We start from the raw sequence: 19807 nt of genomic DNA, 5'->3' as shown, positions 1-19807 counted from the left end.
TTTTTCTACTTGTAAGAAATAAAAAAAATCTCGTTATTATACACTGATTTCTGAAAAAAAAATCTATTATGTTGAAAATTAAATAATAACTCTACTAGCAGAAGCAATTTTTTTCAAAATCAGATATACCGATTCCACATAAACCTGAACCACTTATATTTAAATAGAGACATGACGAAAGTAAAGATATCAGAATAAAGGTAATTAAAAAGAATATTGAAAATCGGTATAAACTCTTCTGGTATCTCTCTGAGCTACTTTAAAAGTAACTAATGCATAAAGAACATTAAAAAAAGCTCTATCACGCGGTCATCCTTCAACATTTCCATTTATGCTCCAGAACTCTATTACTAATTTTTATGTGAGTTGCGTTGTTAGTAGCTCTTATGACTCTAACTGACTTATTTTAAGTAGGCATAAACTTAAATTTAGGGAGAGCAACTAAATAAATTTTCCTATTCTTGAACATTTATCACCATTATAATTTGATTTGCAAATATTAAATGTGTTCTATCAATTGTAAAACAATTGCTTAAAATTACATTAATATTTAATTGCTTCGACCTTTTTTCGCTGGTATTTGACTATATATAACTAATTTCTATTTCACGTACGATTCACTCACAAAATACCAATAACAATAAATTTACTGCATCCAAGCAATTTAATGAAAAAGTTTTTTGGTTTTATATATCCCTTGCCTATGCATTGAGTTAGAATTAGTAAAAATAAGCATACAATCAAACTTAGTACATCAATAAGAAAAAGGTTAAAATGCATCTTATTAGTGAATTGGAGTATAGCTGAAAAACGCTTTCTTAAAAACAGTACATGTCATGGCAAAACCATAGCATATCGCATTAAAAGATTTCATTTAGGTTGATGGTGATGATAGATTTCTCTCTGGTATTTCGTTATTTGTGTTTAAACAATTGTAAGTAAAAGTGTAAACAGAAGAACGGTATTCGTACGTAAGTCATTAGGTTTTAGTTATTTAATGAAAATTACTCTTAAATTATTTAAAAAAATTAAGAACTTTAACAAATTTAATTACGATACATTTATAGTCTATCTATTTTGAATTAAATAATTCGAAAGGCACAGGAACAAAAAATATTCAAGAGACGTATCATTTCCAAGATTAACTACTATGCTACGAGTGCTACGACTAAAAAAACGTTTTTTTTTTAAATTATTTTTTAGTGCTTAAATACCAACTTTTTAGATATAAGAAAATGTAATTCAATTAGTTGCGGTTAATAATTTTTGTGCTACCATAGAGTTTTTCTCTTAAAGGATTTTCTCTAAACGGTAGATCTCTGACTGCGACAAACCTCTTAAAACATTTTCACAGAGTGCTTTGAACTTATTTCATTTACAAGATAATAAAATTACATTTATGTTATATTAAAATAAATGTAATCTCGGAAATAGTACGTCACTGGCTGTTCTTTTAAATATGTATGTTTAATGTTCTAACCTAAATTAAATTGTACACGCCGCTGGGAATTTCATAAATGAAATCAGCCATGTTTTATTTACAACTGCGGTTTCGATGCTCCATAGCCGCAGATTGGATTTCCAGACAATATATAAACATTTTCATTCTATTTTTCATTAATGACTCTCCCCAATTTGCGACCTTTTTCCCAATATGGACTGTTGCTTTAGTGCTTACATTGCCTATGCATGTTATGTAGACTTAAATTATTAATATCTTTAATTTAACAGAGCAAAAAATGAGATTGGGCCATTATCCCTATTAAAAATGGTTTTATAATTTTATTATTTTATTTATATATAGTTGAAAATATAAATAAAAAATTATATTAAAACAATTTTGGATTTTTTAAAGCGGCTATTTCTAGGTACATCGAATCAACTTCTGATCAGATGAAATGGGCAGATCCGACCCTGGACCGCACAAGTACAAAGAATCTAATAAAATTGACAATAAATTTAATAACAAAACTCCAAACAGAGATAAATACTGGACTGAACTGTTACTGAAAGCAAAAAATAACGAAATTGTTGCATCAGGGTAATAATTTTAATTTATTTTATGTAATTTGTATATATTTTTTTCTTAAATTTTAGCTATAATACGAGCACAGGTGTCAAATTTTTGCAAAGATATCCTTCAGAAAACTGCCACAAGTTTGTCAGAAGTAAAAGTGAGCACGATTGTTCTATTGCTGATTACGAGTATTACTTAAGGCATAATTTGTACATTAAAAGTGCTGTTGAAAAAGAAAACGTAAGTAGCACAAAATTAATATGCGCCATATTAATTAATTTTCTCAGGTGCTTAGTTTTCAGGTCAAAAAAGTGTCATTCAGAAACTATACACCTAAAAGTCTGTCTCAAGAAGTCAACTTGGGAATGTGGATTTAGGTGTCTTCAGATGTAGTTTCTTTAAAAAACATTTAAATGAGAAACAAGAAGAAAAAGAAAATAATATAGTGCCAAGTGTAAATATATAAAAAGTTTTATAGTGTCTACAAATGAAATATTCTAGTCATGTCACTATTAGCTGTAGCAGGACAAGTGGCGCATTACGCGGTGGGTCTTTCCTTCAACCCCTTAGCAATTTTGGGGTTGGTTCCAGTTTTTGCCGCTGGGTTAATGTTTATGCGATATGTGTCTGTGGATCCAGAGACACATCCTATTAATATAAATAAGGTAAGTGTAAAAAAAAAATAATACACGTACTTACTATTTTAACTTTCTTTATTGGTCTTTTTATAAAACAAAACTCATAAAAGGTGATCACAGTTATAGCAAATAAGAATTTTTAATATTAAAAGTATATTTTTATTTTTCATGCGATGGGAAACCAAAAATAGAAACTACAAAAAAATCATTGGTATACTTTTTTGACGCGACTGAACCTAATCAAATTAGATAGAGAAAAAAACATGTAATACAGAGTGCTGTAAATTCAGATCGCATAAGGTCGTAATGAAATGCTCTGCATATAATATATAGACACGAGGGTTTATTTAGTTATTGAAGAATTACATGTTATGTATATATAAATTATATATTTATTACTGAAATGCATATTGAATGTGAAATTGTATAGAAAACTTACACATGCTTTCCAGGAGGTACAAGAGATTTTAGTAGGACAGAGTATATAGGATGCTATGAACATCAATGAGCTGCCAAAAATTTTAGGTTTTTGTAGGAAAATATTATGGCTTACCTTGTCAAAACCTTTTACATAGTTAAATGATAATAATTATTTAGTATAACATTATTTATGTATGGCTCAGAGACTTATGAAAAAGTCACAGAGAGTCTTCTTTTTACACAAGTGTTCTCTATTAACAACCAATTCTGATATTACAGGCGCAAGCAACGTCAAATTGTGATTAAGGCACTTTTAAAAAACATCGAATTAAGAAAAAAATAGGTCTAATCATTTGACGATTAAAAAATCAACATTGCAGTAATATATGCTTAGATAAATAATGTGATACAAATAGATTACGCAAAAACCAATAACAAAAAAGACTAATCACAAAAGTCAAAAGTCTGCATCTATATGCATTTATTCAATAATAAAGCACTAACAGCCTTCTTAATTTTCACATTGTTGTTGATAGTATGTATGTCCCTAGGAAGACTATGAAACGATTTAGGGTCTGTTTTCACTGAAAATTTCTAACAAGTCTAAAACTGTTTTAAACCCTTTCTTGACGCGTATGTGTAAAATATTACAATTTCTGATTCATTTGAAACCTGTCTGTGCGAACATTAAACACGGTTGGAGTGGAGTCCAATTTAAAAGAAGAAAAGCAAGAAAAATAACCCCACTTTTTATGCTAATGAGAAAATTAATAAAACATAAACAAAAACAAATTTACAATAAAACGTGAAAATAGATGTATATTATTAATAGAGTTTAAAATTGTGTAATTGTTTGCTACTTCAGAGATTACTCTAAAATGGTCGAGAAATTCTATTGTATTAAATTGAGACACAGTTTCATCTAAATGGTTTTGATTTTTGGACTATATCCGTTGTTCAAGTAAATCTTTTATGTCTGTGTTGGAATCTGAAAATTTAAATAATTCAGATTCTTCCGACGATTCAAAATCACTCATATATTTTTAGACTATTCCAGCAATTTAAAATACACTTTCAAAACGAATATCTGGGATTATACAAAACGATAAAACCCAAACAATTATTTAGAGGTTATGTTCATATTCAGAAGATCGGCGTTGATTGACTACACGAATTCTCTGACACTTTGCTTGAAATGAATCTGAAAACAAGTCTAACCGATGACGCTCAGAAATTTGTGCAAAAACATCAAATCGATCATTGAAACCGATCAAAAGTTTCTGTGCGAATGCATTTTACTCTATTGTGCATGTTTATTTATCCAAAACTTCTTACTGCTGTGTTTTTTTATGTTTATTTAAAGTAATCAGCAAGATGTTTTTGGTGGTATATGATCATTGCGCGGATAATTTGCTTCTTAACAATAAAGACTTTATGTCAAAACAAAGAGGAATTGCAAAATATTATCCCATAACTAATTATGCTCTGTATATGGGCCAAATAATAAACTTTAAAGCTGTTCAAAAATTTTCCCTTGACCCTCTGATTTGATAGCATGAGCCAGTCTGAAGCATAGTTTCATACAACCCCTTAAGCGGGGGTGGCACTACCCCTAAAATCTTAAATGGGAAGGGGGGTCGAGTGATACCTCATTGGAAAGGTCTTTTAATTCTCTTTACAAGGGTACTTGGTTTGACGCAATTTAAGTAAGTACTTTTTAAAATTTTCGCATTTAAACCTTAAAAGGTAATTTTCAATATTTATACTTTATCATAGACTACTAAAGGTACTTTTAAGAAAAACAATGCCTGGAAGTAGGACAAAACCATCAAGTATTATTAAATTATGAGACCAAAAATGAGATACCTCTATCATATTACAGAATATTTTGACTTTAAGTCTAGTCATTCAAAAAATTATCGCAAAAATAGATTTAAAAAGAATTTGCTTAAGTGTTAGCTTATAATAAATGTTCAAAATGGCCACCTCCATTCTCCATACAATAAAAAAGATTTTGCTCAAAGCGTTGTCGCACGTTCTGCAATACTTCAGGCGTGATTTGAAGACAGGCGTGACTACTTCCTGGTATTGTTTTTCTTAAAAGTACCTTTAGTAGTCTATGATAAAGTAAAAATATTGAAAATTACCTTTTAAGGTTTAAATGCGAAAATTTTAAAGAGTACTTACTTAAATTGCGTCAAACCAAGTACTCTTGTAAAGAGAATTAAAAGACCTTTCCAATGAGGTATCACTCGACCCACCTTCCCATTTAAGATTTTAGAGGAACATTATTAAACCAGTTTTTTTTCGGATTAAATTTTAGGGTATTGTCAATACACTAGTGAGCCATGTCTGCTGCCATTTTAGTAGTGCACTCCGAAAGTACCCTCAGAGTCCAGAGTGTGTGTTAATAGTCATCAACAAACTCACCCACCAATCCCGGATCCTACTCCACCCTGATTGGTTCGAAAGAGGTTTCTGTAGAGAGTCCACATATAGCAAAAAGAGAAGATGACCTAGGATTGATTTCTGAGGGACTCCCCGAGTTACACTCCTACTGTCTGAAACATAGCTAGATCCTCCTTTATTAATCCCTATAAAAAAAATCTCTGAATCCACAAGCTTCCAACCTTCTGAATAACAATTGGTGATCCATTGTATCGAAGGCTTTCGTAAGATCAAAATATAAACGGGATGTTTTGTTACCCCTATCCATATTATCGTATACCATTCTAGTGATTTAAATATAGCTTGTTCTGTTAATAATTTTGGCATATATCCAATATGATTTTCGTTCACTAGTTTATGATGTTGAATATACCCCAACAATCTTACATATAGGACACAGAACACAGTAAGGACACTGGTTTATCGTTGTCTGCCAATATTTAGGACTATTTTTATACATCGGTATTATTTTTGCTAATTTTAGTTTACTAGGGAAAACCCTACGTAAAAAGCCTTGACTGATCAGCAATACTGAGCTGTCCTTTTTAGAATGTAAGCTGCAAGTACCTCATCCAATTCAAAAGAAAACTTATTCGGTAAATTCACAATTATTTTAAAAACTTTAGTGTGATCTACCAGCTCAAGAAATATAGTAGGATCATTTGTTTGTTTGATACCAATATTATTATTTGACATTTAACTTAAAATATATATTAAAATCTGCTGCCTCAATGAGAAATTTATTTCTTTTAGTCTTGATCAAGATATGTAAGACCCTACTTAGTTTCGCGATAAACAAATCAAAGTCCGAGTCAGAGGCTCTGCATAGGCACATACAATAAATGATATATTCATGTTACTGATTTTAGTAACTGAAATTTTAAAATGTTTATCGATAGATTCCCTTTTGGCTGGTCCTACACAGTGGATATTCTGTCATATCATCTCGAGCATAAATCACAGTGCCTCTCCTTTCTAATAATGATCTTGAAAAATGATTCATTAGTTCATAATTGTTTAGATTAACATAGTAACATTGCTAGTAAACCAGTGTCTACCCAAACAAACAATTGATGAAGCTAATATGACACAAAATTTATGGAGGATTTTCTAAACCCTGTATATTTAAGTGAAACAAGAAAATTTTATTTTATAGATACAGTCGGGTATGGTTTCTATAAAAAATCAGCTCTATTTTGCATAAACTCATTATGCCTGCAGAAATCGAACCTTTTTATGTCAACATTTGTGGTCAGAATGCGCAGTTGCACATCTCATCTTTGAATTATAAGGGAACTGTAACATCATCTTTTTTAGCTTATTTGATTCTGATGGTAGTTCCTTCCTTGACTACATTATTCTGAAAGTTGGGTTTTCTCTTTATATAATCCCGGATCATTGTGGATACATTGTTTGTCACTCGCTAAATGTAAAACCATACTGGTGATTTTATGAATCAGGTGATGAAGTACTAAGGATCCTATTATTATTATTCTTATGATCACATGAATGGACTCTTTAACTCTGCGTTGTACAAGCATGAACCAATGGGAAATAGGAACATACATGCACATCACAATAATAAAAAAACTCTCTTACCAAAATTACATCTGTATTTTTAAAAAGTTCTAACATTGTAGTCCTCCTGCATCGACATAAAAAGACTCAGTGATCCTAAATGTGTGATAAAAAATTACTCTCTGAATTTGTAATACTCATTTCAAAGTATGACTATTTTGCCTGAGATATTTTATTCATTTTTATGGTTGCATCATTAGATTTTTCGTTTTAATAGGGAACCAGATTTTGCATTTTCAATCCTTTTTAACAAAACGAATCGCAGATAATTGGTTCCTGCCTTGGTGTCCTGTTCCTTTCTACCAAGGGTTTTAGTTTATGACAGTTTGAAGTGTTACATCGAATTTTGTTATTACAAGCTCAAAAATATATTCATGTGTTGTTACAGAATGGCCGGCGAGATCACCAGATCTAACACCCCTCGACTTTTTCCTCTGAGGTTACTTAAAAACTGTTGTGTTTAAAAAACGCAACCAGCTTCATTCAAGTGTGACTCAAGAAGTATTTCAAAATGGGAGAAATGAGTTTAAAAATAGATTATACTTTTGTTTAACCCAAAATGGAATGCATTTTGAGCATTTAATTAAAGAAAATAACACTTAATAAAGGCAAAGTTTATTTTATTAACCTCTCTTTGACCCTGTATAAAATGTAGGAAAAATTCTTATGCAGGTGAATACTACTGGAAAAGACCTTTGATTTAAGGTATCACCAAAAAAGTGGTGCCATTTAAAATTGTCGGGTGCATCGGGTCCAAGGGGTGACTCACCCTATAACCAAAAAATGATGTAGTTTCTCTAAAAAAATGGTGGTAGTTTCTCCTACCTGTATAACATTTGTACCAAATTGCGCTTCTCTAACTTTTTTAGTTTCAGAGATATTTGCATTAAAAGTTTTCAAATTGACACCCTGTATAAGAGAACCCCTGAGGACATCACACATAAATATTGTTAAAAATATATTACTGTAATAAACTTCTTGAGCTTGTAACAGACGTTTTGGCCTATATTAATAATTGTCCTTTGTATCGCTTGTGTTAATTCAAGTTTTAAGAAACGACAAGAAGAAATTATTGTAATAGATGAGCAAACTCATTTTAACTATTTTTACCCTTAGCTCAATAATAAATAGCCACATTGATCTTCTTCAATAGTATTACATTAACTTTTATTCTTTTTTGCTATTTTATATATTTTTGCAGTAATCGTTAGATTTTCGTCCTTTTTCACAGTTAGCTACTAAATGAGCCACTGGCTTATTTTTACGTCTTCTTGCTTTCATTACCTCGATTATTTTTCATTTTGAATAATATTTTAGTCATTAGCCCATATTAAGCTGTATTAACTGTAACATTTAAGTTTGCCAAACCAACGACAGCCGCAAGTTCTCAGAATCTTAGGCAGCAATAGCTTCAATCAACAACGATATTAGAGCAATCTTGGAGTGGGGCGGTAACAATCTGGTCAATTTTAACGCTAAAAAAACGCAGGCTGCAGTATTTACGATGAAGACTAACCTTGGTGGCCCGGAGCTGATTATGGCAGGGAAAACATTGCCAATGAAATCATCTTTACATCTTCTAGCAGTCGAGGTCACCAACAGTGTGTCCTGGCATGACCACGTTGCCGAGTTCGCCAGGGCGGCTTCCAAAAAACTCGAAGTGCTTTTCAAAACGAAAAAACTGTATACATCAGAGCAGCTGCTGACTCTTTATAAAGCTCGAATACGCCCTTCCCTCGAGTATTGCTCGCATGTCTGGAGCTCTGCACCCAAGCATAGTTTAAACCTGCTGGATTCTATACAGAAGAGAGCTATTCGTCTTATCGACAAACCAGAACTGACAAAGAGTCTGGATAGTCTGGAGCACAGGAGAAAGGTGGCTGATCTCTGTTTATTCTACCGTTATTATCACGGTAAGTGCTCCTCTGAGCTGGCAGGCTTGATTCCACCCAGGGCTAATCCGGCAAGAAGGACGCATCTAGCAGTTGCGGCTCATCAACATCGAGTCCACCTGCCTACCCCAAGGACGTCGCTGTATCGATACTCATTCATCTGGAGAACATCTTCTTTGTGGAACGGGCTTCCACCTCACATATTTCCCGACGCATACAACCAATAGCGATTCAAGATAAACGCCCACAAATATCTTCGCGCAAACACCACTCCAAAAGTGACATAGGACTTTCCTCTTGTGCTTGTGTTTACCATAAAAAAAAAACTGGGAAGCCATGATTAGTGTGGTACCACTTTGGTAACATTATTTATAACTCTCAACAATGCTGCCAGAGAGAATTTCTGAGAGAAAATTTTCAAACTTCTTATAAGCTCGTCCTTCCATTATTACTCACATTCCATCTAGCAGTTATTCATTTAGATCTTTAATAATAGAGGAATGTTAAGAGGTCTTAACAAAATCTCAAACGCTTCCAATATTTAGCATCTTACTTTCTGATCAGGATCATTTCCAAAAATTTCATATTTAAAATATTTACTTTAAGTAGTGAATAACTCATTCATTCTACAGCTGCATTATGACCTTTTTATCTTAATTTTAGAATTACGGTCTTAAAGAATGTGTGAACTTATAGCAACAAGGTTTTGTTTTTATATCAGATGAAAAGAAATGTTCATTACCCCAAAATATATTTATTTTTAAACATTCGTTTATTAAACCATCTATCTTCGTTTGACATGGTTACAGGTTCTCGCAAGCAACATTTAATGTAAACCTAAAGAAATCGCGCATCATTCTATTTGAGACCACTTTCTTCCTAATAGATGAATAGATTGATATGGATGGATTGATAGGACTTGCATGTACTAAGGTTGATAATTTTCAAACTGTCTCGATAATTATTATATCATGTTAGGTAGATTTTTAGTAGATCACAAATGAGGGTTTAGTAATCTTGACGTAATATCACTAGTTCACTTAGGAAAGCAAATGAGATTTTACACTATAGATTTAGATTCGTCGTGTCGTCACTATATGCTAAACTGGCATAGGAAACTGCAAGATCTAAGGTTTACTGCTGGTAAAAAATAACACTGTGTGGACTTTTGAGATGAGCTTTCACAAAAGTAATAGGAGAGTAAGTCATACAATATTTTTCATACGGAAAAGTATTCTGGTCATAGTAGAGGGAAAGATCTGTTAAACTTAATGTGTAATTAGCACCGACAAGAAAGTCTGTCAGTGCTAAAAACGAAAGATTAAACCTTTGCGAAGATTAAAACACCTAAGCTTTAGTAGCACTTTAGAACTTAACTATTATTTTCTAGGTTAGACCTGAGTATGATTTCATAGTGATAGGAGGAGGTTCCGCAGGGGCAGTTGTCGCCTCACGTCTATCAGAAGTAGAGAACTGGACGGTGCTGCTTCTGGAAGCAGGAGGTGATGAAAACGAGGTGTCAGATATACCTACTCTTAGTGGGTAAGGAATGTATTTATTAGAAATAAAAGAAGTACTTTGTGACACCAACAATATCGAGATTGAAATATATTGACCTTGCACAATTTCATAATTATTTAATCTTGTTTCAGTTATATGCAAATGTCACAATTTGACTGGATGTACCAAACTACTCCACCAACAGAATCTGCCTACTGTTTAGCAATGATAGGCGATAGATGCAATTGGCCCAGAGGAAAGGTAAAAGGGATTTTTAAAATATTTAATAATAGAGAAATAGCCGATAATTAAAAAAAGTGAATTAAAGTAATATTTTGATCTTTAAAATATATTTCCTAGAGTACAATTTCCATAATAGAATCATTATCATTTACTTAATGCATTTATCTTGCAAACTTTTAAAAATAAAAACACATTAAAAGCGTTTATTGTCCTAATCATAAATATACATTTTGATAATGCTGCTGTTTGCGTTAATAGATACACAGTGTCAAACATATGCCGTCCATTTATCCACTTAGCAACTTTCACTCTTTTTTACTGACCTGAGCAATGTAATATTAACTTAGTGGAGGTTATAGCAAATTAAATAACCGATACTTGATAATATGAGAAATAGCATCACGAATTACAAAATAATAGGCTGTGGTTTGTAAAGAATTGCATTTTAAAGAATATTAATTATAAAAGGATAATTCCTATTACAATTTTAAACACCTCTTAATATTTTGTTGACGAGGTCTAAATTTTATGTCATAATAATATACTTGACTCTGATTTTTAAAAAGGGGTATTTATAAAGAAATGGTTTAGTGATCGATATATACCCCATTAATTTTACAGAAGTTGGTATGACCTCAATGAAACATATACATATTACCCTTGCAACTCCCTATAGTTTGGTGAATACATTTACCGAATTAAAAAAAACATTCTAAGAGATGTTGCCTCTTACTTAGTAACTCCTCGAAAAAACCTACAAAGTCAAGCTTTTGATTATCGTCTTCATCAGAAGCTTTCATAATATCAGCTTTATACTAAGACAGCTCAATATAGTCCATGTGGTTAATCATCATTTGATGTCTTAGAACGTTGAAAGGATAGAATTAGTAAACAACAACATGTGCACAGGGGCAACAGGAGTGTTTTGTTTACAAACATATTCATCAATTCTCTTGTCAAGTTTACACGCATTTTCAAAAGAGAAAATTTACAGCTTACATAAAATATAATAATATTGTTTCGTTCTCTTTCCTTTTGTTACTTTTTGCTAATTTTACTTATTTTTAAATAACATAAGTTTTCTTTAAAGTTTAAGATATTTAATAAATAATTCGGTAATACTTTGTTTATTTTGGTTTATTTACATTGATTTTTCATATAAAAGTTCACCCGGTATAACACACGCGTTTCTTCGTAAATTCTTAATATTTAAACTCGACCTATTTTACATTTGCTTACTCTCTTACTCCAATGTTCCTTCCATAAAGCCTTGCTCTTTTATCCTACTTTACCATATGTACCCCTCGGGGCGAGACCAGTAAGCTATTTGACCGAGGTCATCCGCCAAAAACTTAAAATACGGAACAGATGTGCGATACCGGAAAGCAGTAGTACTACGGCAATTATTGAATCGGTACCTAAATCTCACGCGAGATAATACCGAAGTGCATCACGTCTTTGTCGATTTAATGAAAGCTGATTGGGGTGTTCCTTATATCAGCATCCTTTACTTCATTTATTACTATGGTAAGTCGAGTCCTTTTTTTCCTTTCACGTTAAATTGTGTCTCTTCTTATTTTGTTTCTATTTTATTTACTCATTACATAAGCACTAAGGGTGTGCGTCAAAAACAGAAGGATCACCTTATTTCAGTGTGACCGGAGCAGCATCCCTATTTTTTTACAGTCAGTCTGGCCTTGATAACTTGATAAATAATTAAGATCGAAATAACCTTGATTTAAGTAATTAAACATATATTATAAACAGGCCCGAAACAAATATAAATACACATATAATAATATTAATTTAACTTATTGATAGATTTTGGATTAAAAATCAAAAGTAGAAATAGATATATGTTATTCTAAGTGCAAAAATAACATCTTCAAATAAAAAAATATATTCACACTCTTATTCCTCGCTTCTAAAAAATTTGAAATGGCAACACCTCAGGCAAAAGCTGATTTCATCTTGGAAAATGTCATTTTGGTAAACGGCTTTGTGTTTACATTCGGCATTTGTAAAGTTCTGTATTTTTTCTTTAGTTTTTGGTTGAAAAAAAAAAAAGGTTAAATAATTTCAGTGTTTTTGTGAATTGTTACGAAAGTAAAAACTTGTGCCGTACCATGGAAAAAAGGCGATTTAAACCGATCTTTTCACAAGTAAATACCGATATTGTCATAACATGGGACAATCGTCGTCAAAAACGTAGAATAATAAAAACTTGATTAAGAAATCTATTATAATTATAAAATATTTAATTTCCATAAAAATGCTTTATACTAGATAAGTACCTTTAATAAAGTACGTTAAAAAACGCCTAAAGAATTCATAAACGGTAATATTGATTATAATTTTAGCATAATCTATTAATAATACATATTTTTTGACGACGTCACTGGTAAAGATTACTTGTGTCGGTGGAATTAACAATGCGATCGAGCGGCGTTGCGATGTTGTTGCCTTTTTCTCTAATATACGTTATCTACATTCATTTAATATTAAATGTTGACTTCTTTATTGAGTATCTTATCATACTTTAAAAAAATGCTTCATATCTTATTAAAGAGGAATAGCATTGTTTTGCGCCTGTCAAAATAAGTAAGAAACTTCTATATTATAAAGTATGTTTTTTTTTCTATCTACATAAGGATTTGGCATCATTGTATCAGAGTTTTAGAGTTGTTGCAAGCAAACAAACTGGCCATAGGTCCACGGAAATGTTAATTCTAGCCTTCCAATGTTCTAAGTTTGATGTATAAAATGTGTCCAACACGATTTGATTATCATCAAACTTTCACAAACTTTTTTTTAATTGTTTTGATTTTACTAATGTCAGAAGTCATATCCTAGCCAATAAGATCCCAGCTCATTCTCCTATATCCCTACTAAAACCATTTCTGGCGCGAAAATCTTTGACCTCTGGGAGTCTTGAAGAACAAGCCTTTGAAGAAGGTTGTTTCTTGGTATTTTTGTCGGTTTTACTTCAATGAAAAGTTGAAAACTCACCTTTTGGGTATTTTAGTTTATGGATACTAAATGCCATACTGCAATAGTGCAGGATTATATTTAAGTGGTGTAGTTAAATCCCAACTTTTTCAAGGTTCTTTGTTTAAGTGTCCAGTTTTGTGTTCCCGAGAAAAGGCCAAAATAAAGGCCGAAATATTAAATTTTTTCATTTGGCATCTTGGTTTATGATACTCTACATAATACACATGTAATTTTATATAAGTAGACTCAAGCATACCGTTAAGTTTAACCATCAATGCTTATATCTACTTACTCTATTGGCGATTTGAGGAATCTGGGTATTCTTCCACTTTCAGGCTTTTTTTTCTTTTCTCCCCGGTGTGGTCTTTATCCACTATTATAAGAGGTAGAAATCTCCACTCATCTACTCCAATAACTTCCACAACATCTACATTGACATTCACTGTTAAACCGATCCACCCAGGTCCTCCATCTCAATCATACAGCCCTTTTGAAGCCAGGTTTGATCAATGTTTGTGATGTATAGTGAATCATGCAGTCAGTAAACCACTTAACTAGTAAACCTAAGTCCTATCAATATTTATTAGCTTTACTGTAGTATATTATACTAAATACTAACCTCAAAAATTACATTCTTATCACTCTCATTATTAAAGTTCACTACAACACTCTTGTTTTGAATAGTTTCATAATAACTAGGTGCATATTAGTAATTTTATTGAAATAGACCGTATAGATCTCCTTGTAAACTGGATAAATAGGCCTATTTCGAAAGTACTCACGCGAACTTTTAGCCCCAAACAACATAATATGAGATTTTACCCTTGATATAGACACTATGTTCAGGAAGGGCAACATAACTTGTTTTTATAGTAATAAGTTTGATTATTAACTTTTCTTTTAATATAGATTCAGAGTATCTCAGAACTAAAGCTTTTCTTTTATGTTTATTTTGATTTTTGAAAGATAACCTTCTAATAAGATAACTTTCTAAGTTAGACAAGGGACTTTTGGTGTGAGCCCATGAGTTTTAAGGTGCTCTCACACTAAAGCTGTAATTTAATAGCATATAATTTAATAGCTAAAGTAAAGGGTAAATATTTATTTTATTATTAATTTATTAATTACACCATAACACTTGTACATACTTGGGTCAATATAAATAATTGTATTTATAAATCTCCCTGTCTGTTCTTCCTTGTAAGATTTTCTTTCAGGTTTATAGGTATAGTGCTTTTAGTAATTTCCTGTTTTCTTGGTCATCGGGATTTTCTTATCCATCTGAGATAAAGCAGGTGGCGCTTATATTTTATTGAACTCTTGTGGAATCCACGCCACTCTACCAAAGTGGTTAGTGCTAGTCGGCTTCCCTTTGAGAATATCCCCTGAGCCTTCACCTCTATAGTAAGTCTCCCTCCTCTCTTCCTCCTTCCATTGGTTCCCTTATACCCATTTCCCTCACTTCCTATACTTTACCCTCCTTTTCCCGCTTTTCCTTCCTGTTATTACCCATCCCTCCATTCAAATTTCGTTTAATCCAGGTAAATAAGATAATGTATTAAATTATAAATTAAAGTATTAAATAAATTAATAAATTAGAGTATAATTAAATCCTTATTAAAGTATTGGATACATTATAAATTAAATTATAATTAATAATTATTTTTTTTTATATTTAACAAAGGAATTTCAGATTCAACTGATATGTCTGTGATTCAACGGATATGAATCTTACTTTACTTTTCCTATTTAAAAATTTTGTTCTGAAAATTTAAATACATTTTGTTCCCATTATTTTTATACTGCTTGGCTTATTCTGGTTATTTGCTTGTAAATCCTGGTAGTTAAAATTTTCTAGATCATATATGTACTTTCTTGCTTAGTCTGTCAATGTTCTCTTAATATTATTGGTCTCGATGGGCAGAAGCAATGTAGAAACTGTCAAACAGTTCCAAATTGTTCCATAAATCTTTGAAGGAGACCACGTTTCTGGAAATTTGAATCAGTTGTTCTTATTGGAATTTTGTTATATCTTGGAAATAATTACCGGTAGACGCGATAGGCCTTGTATAAGTGTGCTCCAGACAGGAGTGTATTCCCAAAATCCGCGACAATATTTTTATGCACAAAATTAAAAGGATTTGAAAAAATAACAATCTGGAAGAGCATTTCTTTTAATGATTTAAGAAATAAAGAAGAAGCGCTCTGGGAATAAAAACTAAAATATTTCACTCGAATATCTCGGACTATTTCTAGACAAAAAATGTATTATAATATGTTAAGAGCAGAAAGATTTTACTGGTTAGGCAGTATCTATTTCATTTATTTATTTATTAATCACAGTACCAACAGCCAAAAACCACCGACAGATACCCACCTAAAATAAAGAGACAAAGTATACTTAGCTAATAGGGAAAAAGTAACTAAAAACTTAAGGAAAATGTACCAACTAAGTCATATCGGATACTTACATAACACATATATTAAAATAATAAGGTAACAATGATTAAAATGTCAAGATTAAAAGTGTTTAAAATTAAAACAAAAAACATACAGCCACTCGAAATTCTCTTACAAAAAGAATGTTGATTTAAGTTTATTCGTGATTTCCTAAGTTGACTGAGGCTAGTCGAGTCAATAACTACATCTAAGGCATATAAATTAAAATATAAGCAGAGTTTATAAATGGGTGACTTTTTATAAAGGTTTGTACGTAAATACGCTAAATAAATTACGCTAAAAAAATACGAGAATTTCATCTGTTAATGGCAAAGGGGAGTTAATGAAGAATGTCAGGATAATCATTATTATTTTTTAATATTTCATAAGTAGTTAACAAGAATATCTTAATTCTCCCTTACTCAAAGAGAGCCTGTCAAACACCACAATAAGTGTTTATTGTCGCAACCTCTAGGGGGATAAACCAAAGAAACACTCCTTTACACCGCTTCAATCAGAGCTATCCAAACGTTATATAGGGGAGACCAAATGATGGAGAAAAAGTCATAATTGCAGGCTTTAAGTTATAAATGATTAAAATAAATGTAATACAAAATATAAGTTTACGAAGTAATTTTTTTTGCTACCAGGGCCATTTTATTTTAATGTCTTTTATCCCTTAAGGTCCTAGGTGGGTCAAGTGTTCTAAACGCAATGATTTACGTCAGAGGTAACCGACATGACTATGATCAATGGGCAGCCCAAGGTAACCCCGGATGGTCATACGACGAAGTATTACCTTACTTTATGAAATCTGAGGATAACCGAAATCCTTACCTAGCCAAAACTGCATACCACTCCACTGGAGGATACCTTACTGTTCAAGAATCCCCTTGGAGGACACCACTAAGTATAGCTTTCCTTCAAGCCGGAAAAGAAATGGGATACCAAATAAGAGATTGTAATGGGGAAATGCAGACTGGATTTATGTTATCACAAGGTTGTATCAATAATCTTCATTCCTAATAGTCTTATGCATATTTACAAAAATAGGTACAATTCGTCGAGGTTCCAGATGCTCAACTGCAAAAGCTTTTTTGAGACCTGTAAGAAACAGACCAAATCTTCACATAGCAATGTATTCACAAGTGACCAAGGTGATGATTGATAAGAAAACAAAAATGGCATACGGAGTGAAGTTTATGAGATATGGGAGACCTCACTTTGTTAAAGCTACAAAAGAGGTGGTGCTAAGTGCAGGAGCCATTGGTAGTCCGCACATTCTTATGCTTAGCGGAGTAAGTGTCAAATAAACCTTCAGATGACTTCACTTTTTATAATGGAATTTTTAGGTAGGCCCTAAAGAGGATTTGGACCAATTTAAAATTCCAGTTATTAGCAACTTAAAAGTGGGGCACAACCTTCAGGACCATATTGGGTTAGGTGGTCTAACATTTGTGGTAGATGAACCAGTCACTTTTACGAAAACTAGGTAAAGCTTCCCTCAAAAAAAACCTTATGTATTTTTGTTAATGACATTTTTTGCAGATATCAGACTATGCAAGTTGCATTGGAATATATCCTACGAGAGCGTGGTCCTATGACATCTCTTGGAGGTGTAGAAGGTCTAGCCTTTGTTAATACTAAATATGCACCAGAGTCAGGGACGTGGCCTGATATTCAGTTTCATTTTGCTCCAAGCAGTATCAACAGTGATCCAGATCAAGTATCTAAAGTTTATATAAAAATAAAAACTAGAAAATTTACTGTTAATTTTTAGGTTCGGAAGATAACAGGATTAAGAGACAGTATATACAATACAGTTTACAAACCGTTAAAAAACTCAGAAACTTGGACCATTTTACCGCTTCTCCTGCGCCCAAGAAGCAGCGGTTGGATCAAACTTCGATCCAAAGATCCCAATGTATATCCCGATATTATTCCAAATTATTTCACGCACAAGGAAGACATCCTTACACTTACCGAGGGTATTCGTATAGCCCTAAACGTATCCGCCTCAAAAGCTTTCCAAAGGTTTGGATCTAGACCTCACAAAATCCCTTTTCCTGCATGTAGAGAGTACGAGTTTGACACAGACGAATATTGGGAATGCAGTTTAAGACATTTTACTTTTACGATTTACCATCCTACGTCTACATGTAAAATGGGCCCACCATCTGATCCAGATTCTGTGGTAGATCCCAGGTTAAGGGTTTATGGGGTGGGCAAGCTAAGGGTGGTGGATGCTTCAATAATGCCAAATATTGTAAGTGGTAATACGAACGCTCCTACAATTATGATTGGGGAGAAGGCTAGTGATATGATTAAGGAAGATTGGGGATTCAGGGTTATGAGATAATAAAGTTTTAGGTGAATATATTGAGTCATAGTCATTAGATAATAGAACATTATTATATTGATTTTGTTAAACAATATTATATATTTTTATTATATTAAAATAAATATTTATTAGGGATTTAACAAAAAATATTTATCATAAAATATACTTATTGTATGTTAATTATTAATCGTTTATATTTTTACAGCTGTAAATAAAGTCTTTTTTATTTAAGTAAGTGTAAGAAAAAATTATATATTTTTCTTATACTTGAAAATGCCATAATTTCATTAGTATGCTTTTTTGTAAATATTTTAGATTGGTTATTATTTGTGTATAAAGATTGTTTTTATTTTATATAAAAATATATTAAGTATTTTACAAGTATTGTTTTATTTTATTTATTTGCATTTTGCGCAAAAAATTTATATATAAAAAATACACTACCTGTACCATGTTTAAAGTCAGAAAAATTTTTATTTCTAAATATTATTTCGTGCATCAGCAAACATTTCTCAAAATTTGATCACATACATAAAGTACTAGGCTAAAATGAAGAAATATATAAATACTTTTATTCAATATTTTGTTAAATAATAACTATTCCTGTTTGATCTTTAAAGCAGAAACTCTAACAATTTTCTAATATCTTCTAATATTTAACTCAAGGATTATAAGAGAGCATACACCTCATTATTCGACATTACTTGGTCCCAAAGGTTTTCTAAAGGGTAAAAATCGCGGCTTTCATTTGGCAATTACACAACTCAACTTGCTTCTATACCAGAAATGCTTACATTTCCTGGATAAAATAAATGGTGAGTTTGAAGTTTTTACAAAATATAAAAACACATTAGGGAATAGAATAGAAGATTGACTTTTTTGACTGGCGATTAACTGATAAATATAATAAATTGAAATAATGAATAATAGATCCGGCTCAAAGGACCAAATATTCGGGGAAGAACTGCTGCCTGGCTTCTTTCCTAAATAGTGTCGGTGGAGAGTATTAGTGGACTGTATTTATTATAACCTTTATCTTCATTGAAGGACCACAACTTATACAGCGCTAAACTAATTAACTTAATAACTATAACAAACTGGTACAATAAAAAATATGCTCATTTATTAGATCCAAAGATAGGAAAATGGAACAGTTGCACTAACCAACTGGTATAAACTATGGATTCTCTTTGCTGTCTTTACGTACCTATACTTAAATTAACTTTACTGACACTCACTTATGCATTAGTAACAATTAAACTTCGACCATGTGACTTTTTACTAGCTTGTTTTACTTGAT

General features: G+C 31.9%; 2 protein-coding genes across 7 annotated transcripts in view; one reads left to right on the top strand and one right to left on the bottom strand.

The window, feature by feature from the left end:
- LOC126740423 (glucose dehydrogenase [FAD, quinone]-like) overlaps positions 1–18804 on the top strand; it is a 34736-nt gene extending 15932 nt beyond the window's left edge. For 2 of the 6 annotated variants that reach the window (XM_050446444.1, XM_050446440.1), the window contains exons 2-11: positions 1869–2041; positions 2098–2257; positions 2313–2682; positions 10384–10535; positions 10646–10754; positions 16851–17166; positions 17220–17464; positions 17519–17658; positions 17715–17892; positions 17947–18804. In XM_050446444.1, coding sequence (XP_050302401.1) covers positions 2521–2682; positions 10384–10535; positions 10646–10754; positions 16851–17166; positions 17220–17464; positions 17519–17658; positions 17715–17892; positions 17947–18525 — 1881 coding nt within the window. In that variant the 5' untranslated portion in view covers positions 1869–2041; positions 2098–2257; positions 2313–2520 and the 3' untranslated portion in view covers positions 18526–18804. Of the gene's footprint in view, positions 1–1855; positions 2042–2097; positions 2258–2304; positions 2683–10383; positions 10536–10645; positions 10755–16850; positions 17167–17219; positions 17465–17518; positions 17659–17714; positions 17893–17946 lie in introns of all 6 variants that reach the window. The other 4 variants (XM_050446445.1, XM_050446442.1, XM_050446443.1 and 1 more) reach the window with 4 other exon arrangements.
- Positions 1–19807, bottom strand: part of LOC126740428 (flotillin-2) — a 512088-nt gene that overhangs the window by 272215 nt on the left and 220066 nt on the right. The gene's annotated exons all lie outside the window — the stretch shown is intronic.

Source organism: Anthonomus grandis, chromosome 9 (genome assembly GCF_022605725.1).
Source record: "Anthonomus grandis grandis chromosome 9, icAntGran1.3, whole genome shotgun sequence".
In the NCBI taxonomy this organism is placed as follows: domain Eukaryota; kingdom Metazoa; phylum Arthropoda; class Insecta; order Coleoptera; family Curculionidae; genus Anthonomus; species Anthonomus grandis.
Note: the sequence above shows the minus strand (reverse complement) of the source record. Positions and strands in the feature narration are given on the sequence as shown.